At 36.4% G+C, this 15,153-nt stretch overlaps 1 protein-coding gene across 2 annotated transcripts; it reads right to left on the bottom strand.

The window, feature by feature from the left end:
- Positions 1 to 8,268: 8,268 nt before the first annotated feature.
- Positions 8,269 to 14,903, bottom strand: LOC117327626. 2 transcript variants are annotated; one of them, XM_033884698.1, is made up of 3 exons: positions 12,859 to 14,903; positions 8,519 to 8,644; positions 8,269 to 8,455 (listed from the first exon to the last, which is right to left on the bottom strand). In XM_033884698.1, the coding sequence occupies exons 1-3, from the start codon at positions 13,357 to 13,359 to the stop codon at positions 8,360 to 8,362; spliced, it is 723 nt and encodes a 240-aa protein (XP_033740589.1). In that variant the 5' UTR covers positions 13,360 to 14,903; the 3' UTR covers positions 8,269 to 8,359. The 2 variants fall into 2 exon arrangements, with proteins under 2 accessions (XP_033740589.1, XP_033740581.1); XM_033884690.1 differs by having other exon boundaries at positions 8,269 to 8,644.
- Positions 14,904 to 15,153: the final 250 nt, after the last annotated feature.

The following is a 15,153-nucleotide window of genomic DNA, read 5'->3' as shown; positions in this document are numbered from 1 at the left end:
ATCATACACTTTGTTAACATCACACTGTATCATACACTTTGTTAACATCACACTGTATCATACACTTTGTTAACATCACACTGTATCATACACTTTGTTAACATCACACTGTATCATACACTTTGTTAACATCACACTGTATCATACACTTTGTTAACATCACACTGTATCATACACTTTGTTAACATCACACTGTATCATACACTTTAACATTACACTGTATCATACACTTTAACATCACACTGTATCATACACTTTAACATCACACTGTATCATACACTTTGTTAACATCACACTGTATCATACACTTTAACATCACACTGTATCATACACTTTGTTAACATCACACTGTATCATACACTTTAACATCACACTGTATCATACACTTTGTTAACATCACACTGTATCATACACTTTGTTAACATCACACTGTATCATACACTTTGTTAACATCACACTGTATCATACACTTTGTTAACATCACACTGTATCATACACTTTGTTAACATCACACTGTATCATACACTTTGTTAACATCACACTGTATCATACACTTTGTTAACATCACACTGTATCATACACTTTGTTAACATTACACTGTATCATACACTTTGTTAACATCACACTGTATCATACACTTTGTTAACATCACACTGTATCATACACTTTGTTAACATTACACTGTATCATACACTTTGAGGTTCAATTCAGTTATTAAAATAGGGTTTTCATGAGTCACATACACACAGCATATATTTTGTAGTCCTGTTACGTATTTTCTACAGTCATAACAGGCGTGCGTATATCGTGATGGTATGCATGTACATGTATCATTTCAATATGCCACGCATCAATAAACAAACAAAACTCACTAAAAATTTACCTGATTTTTCTAAAAGTAATATGAAACAATTATTGAAAACCTGGCAACCTACCGATCAGTACATTTTTAAAAACCTGATATGCAATCATCAAGGAGAAGAAATAAACATTAAAAAATGTTCGGACACTTTTCAAATTCTAACGCTTAGAATTTTTGATCAGACTTATCAAGCTAACAAGGCTTCGGTCTGATGTAACTCAGACATTACAGTAAACACAGATCACGGATTTCAAAGAATTTGGCCAATATCTACGGAAGCCCAGTAACTGAAAGCTTTTGCTCATACCGTATGTGGATTACCAGTAACACATTGCTGGCTATCTGTCACAAGTCAACTTAACATGTATTCAACGAGCACCTTCTACCCAGGGCAGGTTTTATAGGAGAGATTATGATATCTAACGTTGTTTTTATCAATACGATAGTCTTCGCTTTACATGCCCTGTAAGTAGGGCGTAAGAAATTCGTAGAAAGCGACTTAGTTTGGGAGCTTAACTTTTTTCTCTCCTTTCTGTTCAACTTTCTTTGTGTCTCCCTTGAAACTGGCACAATTTTAGCCTTTGGTTGATATGCATGAGCGTTCGCCAATGAGAGGACGGCTTAGGGCTATGTCCCCTATCCGAGACTTACCACAGTCTGTAAAATAGGTAATCACTACTCCCGTTAAGTGCTCGGGACTGGTTAGTTATGGTTAGTTAATTACTGGTTTGCCGTCTACATGACTTCGTCCAATGCTTGGTTTTGTCTCACTCATTATAGTCATGCAGTGTTCTGTCGGCGTTAGACGACTGGTTAGTTATGGTTAGTTAATTACTGGTTTATGACTTCGTCCAATGCTTGGATTCGTCTCACTCCTTATAGTCAGTGTTCTGTCGGCGTTAGACGACTAGTTAGTTATGGTTAGTTAATTACTGGTTTATCGTCTACATGACTTCGTCCAATGCCTGGTTTCGTCTCACTCATTATAGTGTTCTGTCGACGTTAGACGACTGGTTCGCCCGTTGTTTGTGCGATGTGGCCGGTTGTGGTGTCCTGTCTGGTATCTTCAGTAATGAGATTGAACTATAGAAGTTTTATCTTCGAAAAAATTGCAATAGAAATTATTTCTGCTGTTTACTATTCAGAAAACGTGTACAAACAACATATCAAAAATATCGGAAAATATTGGTTGGGGAAAATGTTTAATTTTGCTATCTTAATACAGCGCATTTGTGTATTGCGCGGTTTGGCGTTGAGGGCTGCCGTACACAGTAAGGGAGATAACCAGATACTTATTGTGAAGCACATCACATCTCGACGTATATGCCTTTATATCTTCGTAATGCTGATTTACTGATGTGTTTTCTATGGTAAGTTCCCAAATAGTTACTAAGAATGATTTGGATGCTATCTCTACAACGAGATTTCCTGAAAACAAGATAAATAAAAATATAGAAAAAATTTGTTTTGATCGTCGTCTGCTTGTTTGTTTACCTCGAATCGCTTCAACTGGTACGCAACCAAAGCTGTTCTTTTTCTGAAAATTCAGCTCTATCACTGTATATATTCTAAAGATTGCCATATATGATTACAGTATGCCAAAGCAATAAACGATATTATTAACAAAAGGCTTCGAAAGAGTGTATCATATTTTTGTCGGGTTTTTAAATCTATGTATATATAGGACATATACAGTAGATCGTTTGGGGAAAACACGATCAATTTCGTTCAAAAATGTATATTTTGCATTTTCTTTTTAATGCAATATCAGTTTATATATGTTAAGTCAAAACTTAAAAGTGTTCACTGCTTAATCCAGATTTTTCGAAATGTTGCCCTGTAAATTGGTCATAGGTAAACATTTAAAATACGGATTGGTGACGACATTAATAGTCCAGATACCAGCACTGTTCTTATAATTAGTTAGCATGTCAATGCTTGCATCAAATTTCTTGCAATATTGAATCTATAACACGAATATATAATATTTGAAATATTTTCAAACTTTATAAATAATATACATGTAGTCTACATAATAATGAATGAATATTCTTTTTTCATGCAAAATTCCAGAAACATATTAAAAATTGCATATATATACTGTGTTATACTTGTACTTTGATATGCTTAATATGCGTTCATATTCTAGCATTGTTTGTTTTGTTGTTTTCGTTTTAACCCGTCCCCACCAGCCTTTTTTGTTTCCCCAACCCAACGTACAACGAACATCGGATTCTGAAAAAAGTCTGTTTGCACCAAGGATGCTAATTCACCAAATACATTTTTAAAGCTAAGTTTTCCTTTTTTGATTTTGTTTTATTTGTCTTATTTTTATCAACGAGCTAAATGGCTGCTTTCGTTGCCAGCATGTGTTGAGATTAACAATGTTGTCCAAGAGTTAACAAACGTAGGCTTTCACACAAGTGACCAGCACAATGAATCAACATCTGCCCTGAAGGAGAGAGACAGAAAAGACATAATATCTATTTTGGCATTCCTCACCGACAGAAACCATCTTCCATAACTCTCAGTGACGTATTTCGATAAGGAAGATACGTCACTGAGAGTTATTGAAACGGGCTTTATTGCTGACCAAAGTGTAAATGCTGCCAGTGTTAAAGGCATTGGAACTAAGGTGATACAATCCCTAGCTGGAACAAAATCCTTGATTCAGTTTCAAAAAGTCCAACTAAATTACCACCAGTGAACGCAAAGACCAGTAAGTGTCGACCCACAACTATTGTTTCAGCGTCTTACAACAGCCGCTCATGGACAATTCGAGGACATATCAGAGGTTTTCAAGTATGGACTATGCAGCTTTCCATCAAGCTTGTTCGATAAGTCGGGTCTTCCAAGAGAGGCAAGTAAACCAGTGCTTGTCGACGCCATTTGGAACATGGGTGATTGTGGGGTTAATGAGGTTCAATAAGTTAGCATTACACATTTTCTGGACGCGGTTCCTTCTTACAACGTATTCACTGGGCGAATGGGGACTCCTTTTCAGCCATTTGCCGATCATGCGTCGATTACGTACAACGGCGATATAGCGATACCATTGCTTTTGATGGCTATCCTGAAGGGCCAACAACCAAAGATGTCACGTTAATTCATCGTACGAAAGGATCAGTGCATAAGAAGGTCAATTTTACAGAAAGTCCGCCATGCAAAATAAAGAAGGAAACATGCCTAGCATGTGTTGATAATAAGCAGAAATTTATCAACCTTCTTAGTAGGAAGCTTCAGGACAACGGATGTACAACTGTTCATGCTAAGGGAGATGCAGACAGATCAATCGTCACAACAACATTTGCGTGTGCATCAACCAATCCTGTTGTTCTGATCGGAGAGGATACCGACCTACTTGTGATATTGTGTTATCATTATGACATGGTTGCCAACAAGCTGTTCTTCCGTTCTGAGATGACGACCCGACACGTCAGGTTCTGGGATATACAGAAAACAAACTCCGTACTTGAGCAGATAGTCTGTCGGTTACTTCCAGTCATCCACGCCATGACAGGATACCATACAACGTCAAGATTGTTTTGTATTGGTAAAGGAGCCGCGTTGAAAAAGATTAACAAATGCATGTCCTTACTATAAATGCTTTGCCGAACACTTTATCCGCAGAGATTCCAATTCACATACATTGGTAAAAGCTGGTGAGGAACTCGTTGCGTTTTTTTATGGAGGAATCATGCATGGGGGTCTTGATCTACTTATGCTTATAACTCCTAAGACAATTACGTTATCAACATACGTGAATGTGCAGAATTTACCGCCTACTTCAGATGCTGCTACCTTCCGCAACAAACGATTATTTCTACAATGCATTCAATGGATAACGACTGACTGTGATGTGATGATTTAGATCCACAAGAATGGGGATGGTACACTTACCAAGGGAAGTTGTAAGCAACTAAATCGACCCTACCTCCTGTTCCAAAGAAACTGCTTAAGATAATAAGCTGCAATTGTAGATTGAATTGTGATACAAAACACTGCACGTGTCGCAAACACGGTTTGGAATGTTCAGGTTGTTGTGGAGAATGCAGAGGTGTCAGCTGCACCAATCACCACAGGGACACTGATGTTCTCTTTGATACTTAAAACTAGACAGAAAACACTAAAACATTCAAAATTGTTTTAAAAATGTGACATTTACTGAAACAACACAGAAACCAATAAAAAATAATAATATTAAGAATTTTCTTTCAATTTCATCTTCTTTTTGTACACATACACTGAAATGTCTTTATATTTGCAAAGGGAGATAATCATTGTCTAATAATGACGTCCTTGTGCAACAGATCAGACAAAATTTCATAATTTGCTAATGAGGGATATACTGCATTTCATTTCCGACATCATATTAAAGAATCGATAATGAACTGAATGATATATATCATCTAGTATACCCCTACCCCCTATTATTAGTTATAACCATAATTTAGTGTGTCTGGGGTCTTAAATAATGGCAATTTTTAGCACTTTCGAATCAACGGAGAACCTAATATTTTTTACATGCTTTCCGCAATATAATCAAGGCTTGAAAAATGCAAGAATAAATTCTATTGCATTTTTTTCTATGTTTGCCTATTTTACCGGTTAATTTGACTGGACTATAAAGGTAATGGAGAAGATAGAGGTCCCTTCCGAAGGCTAATAACATTCCAGGTCCCGTCCAACGGCTAATAACATCCCATGCAGGTCCCTTCCCACGGCTAATAACATCCCATGCAGGTCCCTTCCCACGGCTAATAACATCCCATGCAGGTCCCTTCTCACGGCTAATAACATCCCATGCAGGTCCCTTCCCACGGCTAATAACATCCCAGGTCCGTTCCCATACTGTTCCCAAAACATTCTAGGTTCCTTCCCATGGCCCAGAACATCCTAGGTCCCTTCCAATAGCCCAGAACATTCTAGGTCCCTTCCCATGGCCCATGACATTCTAGGTCCCTTCCCATGGCCCAGAACATTCTAGGTCCCTTCCAATGGCCCAGAACATTCTAGGTCCCTTCCCATGGCCCAGAACATTATAGGTCCCTTCCCATGGTCCATAACATTCTAGGTACCTTCGAATGGCCCAGAACATTCTAGGTCCCTTCCCATGGCCCAGAACATTCTAGATCCCTTCCCATGGCCCAGAACATTCTAGGTCCCTTCCCATGGCCCATAACATTCTAGATCCCTTCCCATGGCCCAGAACATTCTAGGTCCCTTCCCATGGCCCAGAACATTCTAGGTCCCTTCCCATGGTCCATAACATTCTAGGTCCTTTCCAATGGTCCATAACATTCAAGGTCCCTTCCCATGGTCCATAACATTCTAGGTCCCTTCCCATAGTCCATAACATTCTAGGTACCTTCCCATGGTCCATAACATTCTAGGTACCTTCCCATGGTCCATAACATTCTAGGTCCCTTCCCATGGCCCAGAACATTCTAGGTCCCTTCCCATGGCCCATAACATTCTAGGTCCCTTCCCATGGTCCATAACATTCTAGGTACCTTCCCATGGTCCATAACATTCTAGGTCCCTTCCCATGGTCCATAACATTCTAGGTCCTTTCCAATGGCCCAGAACATTCTAGGTCCCTTCCCATGGCCCAGAACATTCTAGGTCCCTTCCCATGGCCCAGAACATTCTAGGTCCTTTCCAATGGCCCATGACATTCTAGGTCCCTTCCCATGGCCCATAACATTCTAGGTCCCTTCCTATGGCCCAGAACATTCTAGGTCCCTTCCAACATGTAATTAAGTGTTCCCCTAGGATCTGTAGAAGTTTTGTAACATATGTGTTCCCCTAGGATCTGTGGAGTTTAGTAACATAGATGTTCCCCTAGGATCTGTAGACGTTTTGTAACACAGGTGTTCCCCTAGGATCTGTAGACGTTTTGTAACAGAAGTGTTCCACTAAGATCTGTAGACTTTTGTAACAGAAGTGTTCCCCTAAGATCTGTAGACGTTTTGTAACAGAAGTGTTCCCCTAAGATCTGTAGACGTTTTGTAACAGAAGTGTTCCCCTAGGATTTGTAGAAGTTTTCGGTAAAATAGAGGTGTTCTCGTAGGATCTGTGGAGTTTTTTAACAGTGTTCCTCTGGCTAGGATCTGTAGAAGTCTTGTAATACATGTATTCCCCTAGGATCTGTAGAAGTTTTATAACAGAAGGGTTCCCCTAGGATCTGTAGACGTTTTGTAACATAGGTGTTCCCCTAGGATCTGTAGAAGTTTTGTAACAGAAGTATTTCCCTAGGATCTGTAGAAGTTTTATAACAGAAGTGTTTCCCTAGGATCTGTGGAGTTTTGTAACAGAAGTGTTTCCCTAGGATCTGTGGAGTTTTGTAACAGAAGTGTTTCCCTAGGATCTGTAGAAGTTTTGTAACAGAAGTGTTTCCCTAGGATCTGTAGACTTTTGTAACAGAAGTGTTCCCCTAGGATCTGTAGACGTTTTGTAACAGGCGTTCCCATAGGATCTGTAGACGTTTTGTAACAGAAGGGTTCCCCTAGGATCTGTAGACTTTTGTAACAGAAGTGTTCCCCTAGGATCTGTAGAAGTTTTGTAACATATGTGTTCCCCTAGGATCTGTAGAAGTTTTGTAACAGAAGGGTTCCCCTAGGATCTGTAGACGTTTTGTAACATAGATGTTCCCCTAGGATCTGTAGAAGTTTTCGGTAAAATAGAGGTGTTCTCCAAGGATCTGTGGAGTTTTGTAACAGAAGTGTTTCCCTAGGATCTGTAGACGTTTTGTAACAGAAGTGTTCCCCTAGGATCTGTAGACGTTTTGTAACAGAAGTGTTCCCCTAGGATCTGTAGACGTTTTGTAACAGAAGTGTTCCCCTAGGATATGTGGAGTTTTGTAACATAGGTGTTCCCCTAGCATCCTCGTGATCATAACACGAACATTAGACTTCACAAACCACGATCTTATAAATGGAAAAAAAGTGAAATGAAGTCATCCTTCTGGAATGTTCTCCAGTAAATCATAATAACCAGTATAGACATTATATAAATGTAATTCTAAGTAAATCATGAATTCTGTTTTGTCTATTAGACCCGGATCCTAGTTTAGGTTTACACACACATACCAAACATATAGCGTTTCACGATTGGCTAGACATGGAATATAAGGTTGTTATTTTTTTGTGAGACACAGAGGTAAACGTCATTCAGGCACTTGCGTTCAAAATGTTAAACTGGTATTACAAAGGACTGCAAACAGTATATTGATTCTCATCTACAGTACACTGCAAAATCAGGACAGTGCGCAGTCATGCGTGATGATTTGTGTTCTTCTCCAACACTGGTCGATAATTATCAAATGTAAATACCAAGTGTCTAACGGCAAGGGGGGGGGGGGGGCCAATGACATAACATCTGATATAAATAGGCTAAATTCGTTACACAATACAACTAGGAAATTTATTATAGTTGAAGATATGACAAACATGGCGCACAAAACCAATATGTTAAAAAGTTTAAGAAGAAAAAGAATTAAGAAGATACACGGGATTGTGGAGAAACAAAATCAAGGAGGACCAGAAACATATCGCTTATAAAAGGCCGATAACCAATATAAACCAGTATCATGTAAGGGGCACGAGTAAGGGGTGTCACACAGCGCTTGTAGAGGCAAGCTTCTGGCAGTATCATGTAAGGGGCACGAGTAAGGGGTGTCACACAGCGCTTGTAGAGGCAAGCTTCTGGCAGTATCATGTAAGGGGCACGAGTAAGGGGTGTCACACAGCGCTTGTAGAGGCAAGCTTCTGGCAGTATCATGTTAGGGGCACATTAATTAATTAATTAATAGAATAATAATATGTGGTGATTTTAATCTAGTTTTAAATCCTGATAAAGATTATGATAAGAGTTACAGAAACATAAACAATTCAAAAGCCAGAGAGAAGATCTTAGAAATAATTGAAAACCACAACCTAGTCGATATATATAGAGAACAGCATCCTGATAGCATTAGATATACATGGAGAAAGCCAAATCCATTAAAACAGTCTAGATTAGACTTTTTCCTAATTTCAGAAAATATTTCGTCGTTAGTAATAAATTCTTCCATAGAAACAGGATATAGATCAGACCATTCATTCCCCAAAATTTGTATGCAACTTCATGAATTTAAGAGAGGTAAAGGACTGTGGAAATTTAACAATTCGTTACTTAGTGATGTAGAATATATAGATGTTGTTGATAATATTATCCTAGAAACTAAAAAACAATATTGCTTACCTATGTATAATATAGACAATTTAGAAAATATTCCAAATTCAGAAATACAATTTAATATCGATGACCAACTATTTCTTGAGACACTTCTGATGAATATAAGGGGAAAAACAATATCTCATGCTGCTTATAGGAAAAGATCACAAAATTTAACAGAAATTAATCTTCAAAAATCAATAGAAGAATTAGAAAGTCAAAGTGTTTTAAATACAATAGAAATTGATAAAAAGAAAAAAGAATTAGAAGAAATCAGAACGAAAAAGATAAAAGGCAGCATTATTAGATCTAGGGCAAAGTGGGAAGAAGAAGGGGAGAAACCAACTAATTACTTTTTCAGTTTGGAAAATAGAAACTTTACATCAAAAATAGTTCCAAAAATTCAGTTAGAAGATGGCACCTTAATTACAAAACAAGAAGAAATTCTAGATAAAATCCAATGCTTTTATGAAAATTTATATAATTCAGATGATACTTTAACTGATATAACTCTTGATTCTCTTATTGATTTCGAAAACATCCCAAAACTAAATATGCATGAATCTGATAAATTAGAAGGACTTATAACTATTGAGGAAGCATATAAGACATTAAGCAATATGAAAAATAATAAAAGTCCTGGCTCTGATGGCTATACCGTTGAATTTTTTAAATATTTTTGGGAACAACTTGGGTATTTCATTGTCCGTTCACTAAATTATGGGTACATGAAAGGAGAATTATCTGTAACACAACGCCACGGTGTAATAATTTGTATTCCAAAAAAAGATAAACCACGTCAATATATCAAAAACTGGAGACCTATAACTTTATTAAATATTATATATAAAATTGGATCAGGGGTTATTGCGAATAGAATAAAATCAGTTTTGGACATAATTGTTAACAAAGATCAATCAGGTTTTATAGCAGGTCGATACATTGGGGAAAACACTAGACTTTTATATGACATTATGAATTATACTGAAGAAAATGATATTCCGGGGATGGTTTTAATGATAGATTTTGAAAAGGCGTTCGATTCTGTTTCTTTTAACTTCATAGCAAAAGTGTTAGATTTTTTTGGTTTCGGAAATTATATAAAAAATTGGGTACAATTGTTTAACTGTAATGTAGGAGCTTCTATTAATCAGGGAGGGAATCTTTCATCATTTTTCAGAATAAAAAGGGGATGTAGACAAGGGGATCCGATCGCACCATATATCTTCATTCTTTGTGCCGAAATTCTTGCTATTAGGCTTAGAAATAACAAACATATTAAGGGGATAGAAGTTGATAATACAAATATTTTACTTTCACAATATGCAGATGACACATACTTAACTCTTGATGGATCTGAGGAATCTCTTAAAGAAACAATGAATGAATTAAATATTTTTGCATCAATTTCAGGATTAAAAATTAATATTGATAAGACAGAAATTGTATGGATTGGCAGTAAAAAATATAGTCAAGATAAATTTCTACCTGAACTAAACTTGAAATGGGGAAAAGAAAAATTCACTCTATTAGGAATAGATTTCAGCGTTGATCTACATGAAATGATTAAAATGAACTTTGATAAGAAAATAGTAAAATTAAAAAATATTATTACTGCTTGGAGCAGACGTAACTTAACTCCAATAGGTAAAATTCATTTAATAAAATCATTAATGATCTCCCAATTTAATCATTTATTTATTGCTCTACCAAACCCAGGTGACAAGATAATTAAAAAAATAAACTCTATTTTATTTGAATTTTTGTGGCATAGTAAAGTGGATAAAATTAAAAGAGATATTATTGTACAAGATCACTCTCATGGGGGACTAAAAATGCTCAATACTCAAAATTTTGTTGATTCATTAAAAATTGGCTGGGTTAAGCGACTGTTTCAATCTTCAGGAAAATGGAAAACACTACTAGAAAAATATTTAGACCTAGATAAACTAATGAATATTGGAGGGAACTATATAGATCTATGCCAACAAAATATTAGCAATTCTTTTTGGAAAGATGTACTTAGGGCTTGGTCAAGATTAGATAACTCTACTAATATGAAAATAGTCAAAGGGAAAGCACTCTTGCATACACCTGTCTGGCATAACAAAAATATTACAATAGGTGGTGGAACAATTTTCTACTCTAAGTGGTATGAAAAGGGTATTTATGTCATTGGTGACTTCTTTAAAGATGTAAACAACAACACTTTTTTCTCTTTTAATGAATTTATTCAAAAGTATAGCATTAACACTAACTTTTTGAAATATAATGGAGTAATATCTGCAATAAAAAAATGTTTACAACACTTTGAATTTGATTCCACTACTTATAACTTTGTATATCCAGTTTTACCTAGCAATATTGCAATATTTCTTAATATTAATAAAGGCTCGAAGATATTTTATGATATTCTAAATTCAAAGAATGATATTACTGCTAAAGGGAAAGAGAAATGGTCTAACGTACTTGATTTCAATTTAAATGATTGGTGTAGTATATATACACTTCCTTTTACAGTAAGTAAAAACTCACGATTACACTGGTTGCAATTTAGAATATCACATCATATCTTAACAACTAATTCATTTCTTTTCAAAGCCAAACTAACAAACAATCCATTCTGTAACTTTTGTAACTCAGAAATTGAATCAATTGTTCACCTTTTTTGGGAATGTGATCAAGTTCAGAATCTTCTTGAAGGTCTAGATATATTATTAGATGCATTATTTATTCCCTTTAGACTAAATAAAAAAACAATGCTTTTTGGTAAATATGATGGTGATTATAAAAATCCATCCTTTAAAGTAGATAATCAAATTATTTTGATTATAAAACAATACATATACAGAAACAGATGTCTGCATAAATCTTTAAATATCAACTCTTTACTCTATTGTATCTATGATCATTATAAAGTCAGAAAATTTTGTAGCTCTAAAAAAGGGGAAAAAGAAAAAAACAAATGTTTGGCTGAATGGAGAAAATGGGATAAACTTTTGCAGATTATGGAATAATACTTTTTTAATCTGTTTTATTGACTTATACATTACACATTTATTTGTATTAAATATTAATAATCGCATACATGTGGTACCTTCTTCTTTTGCTGGAATCCCAGTGTCTGACAATTGCAGTAAATATATATAATTGAGTTAATCTACATTTTTAGTAACAAGTCTACCATCCAGTCCTTTCCTCTTTTGGCATAAATTGTGTAAAGTATGATATTTATTTATTTATTTTTTTTCTTTTGTACTATCTTTGAATAAAAATACTTTAAAATATTACAAAGTACTCCCTTCCTTTTCTTCTCCTTCCTTTCTTTCTTCCACTTTTCATCCTTCTTCTCTTCCTTCTCCTTCCTTTCCTCTTCTTTATGTATGTCTGTATATGTCTATATGGATTTTTGTCGTTTTGTTCAAGATTAAATAATATAAATGTTATGATTTGTATCCTGTCCACGTGTATCTGTGTTTGTTTTTATCTTATACCATTGATGTTAGGTGTGTATGTTTGTTAGGGTGAGAGGGTGAAACCATATGACGTTAAATATGAAAGGTTTTGGAAGAATATATAGTGTGAAAGCTGAACAATTGAGTAAATAGATGCAATATACATTAATTTGAATGTCAAAAAGATAGAATGTAGAGTGAGTGAGTGAGTAAGTATGTAAATGTTTCCGAAGTAAAATATATATATGTACCTATGTATAATATGCCTTGGAAAAATAAAACAAATATAAAAAAAAAAAAAAAAAAAAAAAAAAAAAAAAAAATGTTAGGGGCACGAGTGAGGGGTGTCACACAGCGCTTGTAGAGGCAAGCTTCTGGCAGTATCATGTTAGGGGCACGAGTGAGGGGTGTCACACAGCGCTTGTAGAGGCAAGCTTCTGGCAGTATCATGTAAGGGGCACGAGTGAGGGGTGTCACACAGCGCTTGTAGAGGCAAGCTTCTGGCAGTATCATGTTAGGGGCACGGGTGAGGGGCGTCACACAGCGCTTGTAGAGGCAAGCTTCTGGCAGTATCATGTTAGGGGCACGAGTGAGGGGCGTCACACAGCGCTTGTAGAGGCAAGCTTCTGGCAGTATCATGTTAGGGGCACGGGTGAGGGGCGTCACACAGCGCTTGTAGAGGAAAGCTTTTGGCAGTATCATGTTAGGGGCACGAGTGAGGGGCGTCACACAGCGCTTATAGAGGCAAGCTTCTGGCAGTATCATGTTAGGGGCATGAGTAAAGGGTATCACACACAAGCGCTGGTAGAGGCAAGCTTCTGGCATGGGAACATTGTAGGAACTGTGGCATCAGTCTGTCTTTTTAGTGACCACTGCAGTTTATATCTACTAAACAAAGGCCTTTCAGCTGACGAGAAAAATTGGGAAATGAGTAGAAGGTATAAGTTATGGAGTGATGGGTGAAAAATGGCTGGTAGAGAATTGTATGAACCAACTCAACCAGCAAGGCCATTTTTGTGTGGCCTATTTCTCGGAAATAATGAACTAATCGGAAGTATTCTTCTTTCACTTTAAGTAACGAATGTAAAAACAATCGGAGATTTCACTTATCGATTTCTAATCGGAAAATCCGAGACTAAAAACCGCCAAGGGCTATTTTATCAACCCAAGAGCTCGACGTGACTTTCCAATGTCGCATCAACTTGAATGTATAAGATCTAGAGTTACCTCCCCTCGTACAAACCAGGAAGCAAGTGTAATTTAATTTGCACAGAAAATAATTCGTAATACTAAGGGGATTTAAGCTGTTTTTCTATAATTCATTTAAATTCAACAAATGTATTCAAACATATAAAAGCTTGAATTTGATCACAAATACTTCGCGAAAGGAGACAATATTTTCTCTTACCCTGCCCATGGCCAGGCTGTCCTACTGTAGTGTGCTACCTAGGGATGCATATGTTCATCAGCTTGTTTACCTGTGTGCATACTATTTGAGGAAGTTTTAAAACGTAGTAAAAATGTTCAAAATCAGTGTATGGGCAAGAACATTCATTTAAACGATATTGGTAGTCCTTCACTCCAGCATGCTACAGACCCAATATCAAACCTCGGGGACTCTTTGATATTGAGATGTTAAAAGATTTCAGCCTATTTGACCCCTGTGACCTTGAATGTAGGTCTCGTTCATTTGAAAAAAAACCCAACTTGGTAGCCCTTAACCCAAGCATACTTCAGGCCCAATATCAAGTCCTTGGGCCTCTTGGTTATTGAGAAGAAAACGTGTTAAACATATTAGCATATTTGATCCCTGTGACCTTGAATATAGGTCAAGGTTATTCATTTGATCTAATTTAGTAGCACTTCACCCCAGCATGCTATATGCCCAATATGAAGTCCCTGGATCTCTTTGTTATTGAAAAGTTGTTTAAAAATGTTAGCCTATTCGACCCATGTGGCCCTGTAGATCAAGGTCATTCATTTGAATAATCTTGGTAGCGAATCACCTCAGCATTCTACAGACCCAATATCAAAGGGCTAAAGGCCCTGAGAAACGTCAGGGTCTGAGATCATAAAATTGGATTTTATAACCAGACAGATACATTTATATGAGATGAAATGTCTTAATCTGGTTATTCCTATTCTATAGTATATATATTAAAAATAAACCATGTATAACATATTTATCTGCTGAAAACTTTCTCACAGCTCAGTATAGTTCTTTCCCTGACCTATTTCTTTAATGTTTGTGAAAGATTATTGATAACATACTTCTTAATGAGTAAAGCTGCTTGTAAACTTTGAAATAAGAGGCCCAGGGGCCTTAACGGTCATCTGACTCTAAATTAAAAACCTTATATAATTGTAGTATGTATTCTCTGTAGCAAGTATATAGTGGCGCCGTTTGCCATGGTGGCCATCTTGGATTTCTGACCGACCCAATAAATAACAACACTTGGTAAGGACCATCTCAGGATCATTTCTGGTAAGTTACAGCTGAATTCCATTGGGGGAATTTGAGAAGAGTTAAAAATAGGCATTGTTCAGGAAAACCATGATTGCACAATCATGTTACAAATGGCCACCATGGCTGCCAAGTCAATGATTTTACGAGGCCGA

Source organism: Pecten maximus, chromosome 1 (assembly GCF_902652985.1).
Source record: "Pecten maximus chromosome 1, xPecMax1.1, whole genome shotgun sequence".
NCBI lineage: Eukaryota > Metazoa > Mollusca > Bivalvia > Pectinida > Pectinidae > Pecten > Pecten maximus.
The sequence above is the reverse complement of the archived record's forward strand: the minus strand, read 5'-3'. Positions and strand labels throughout refer to the sequence as shown.

Coding starts and splice junctions, on each gene's coding strand:
- LOC117327626 (XM_033884690.1), bottom strand. CDS start 13,359: ATGCCAGAAGCTTGCCTCTACCAGCGCTTGTGTGTGATACCCTTTACT. Junction 8,645..12,858: donor CCCTCACTCGTGCCCCTAAC/ATTTTTTTTTTT, acceptor TGTGCCCCTAAC/ATGATACTGCCAGAAGCTTG.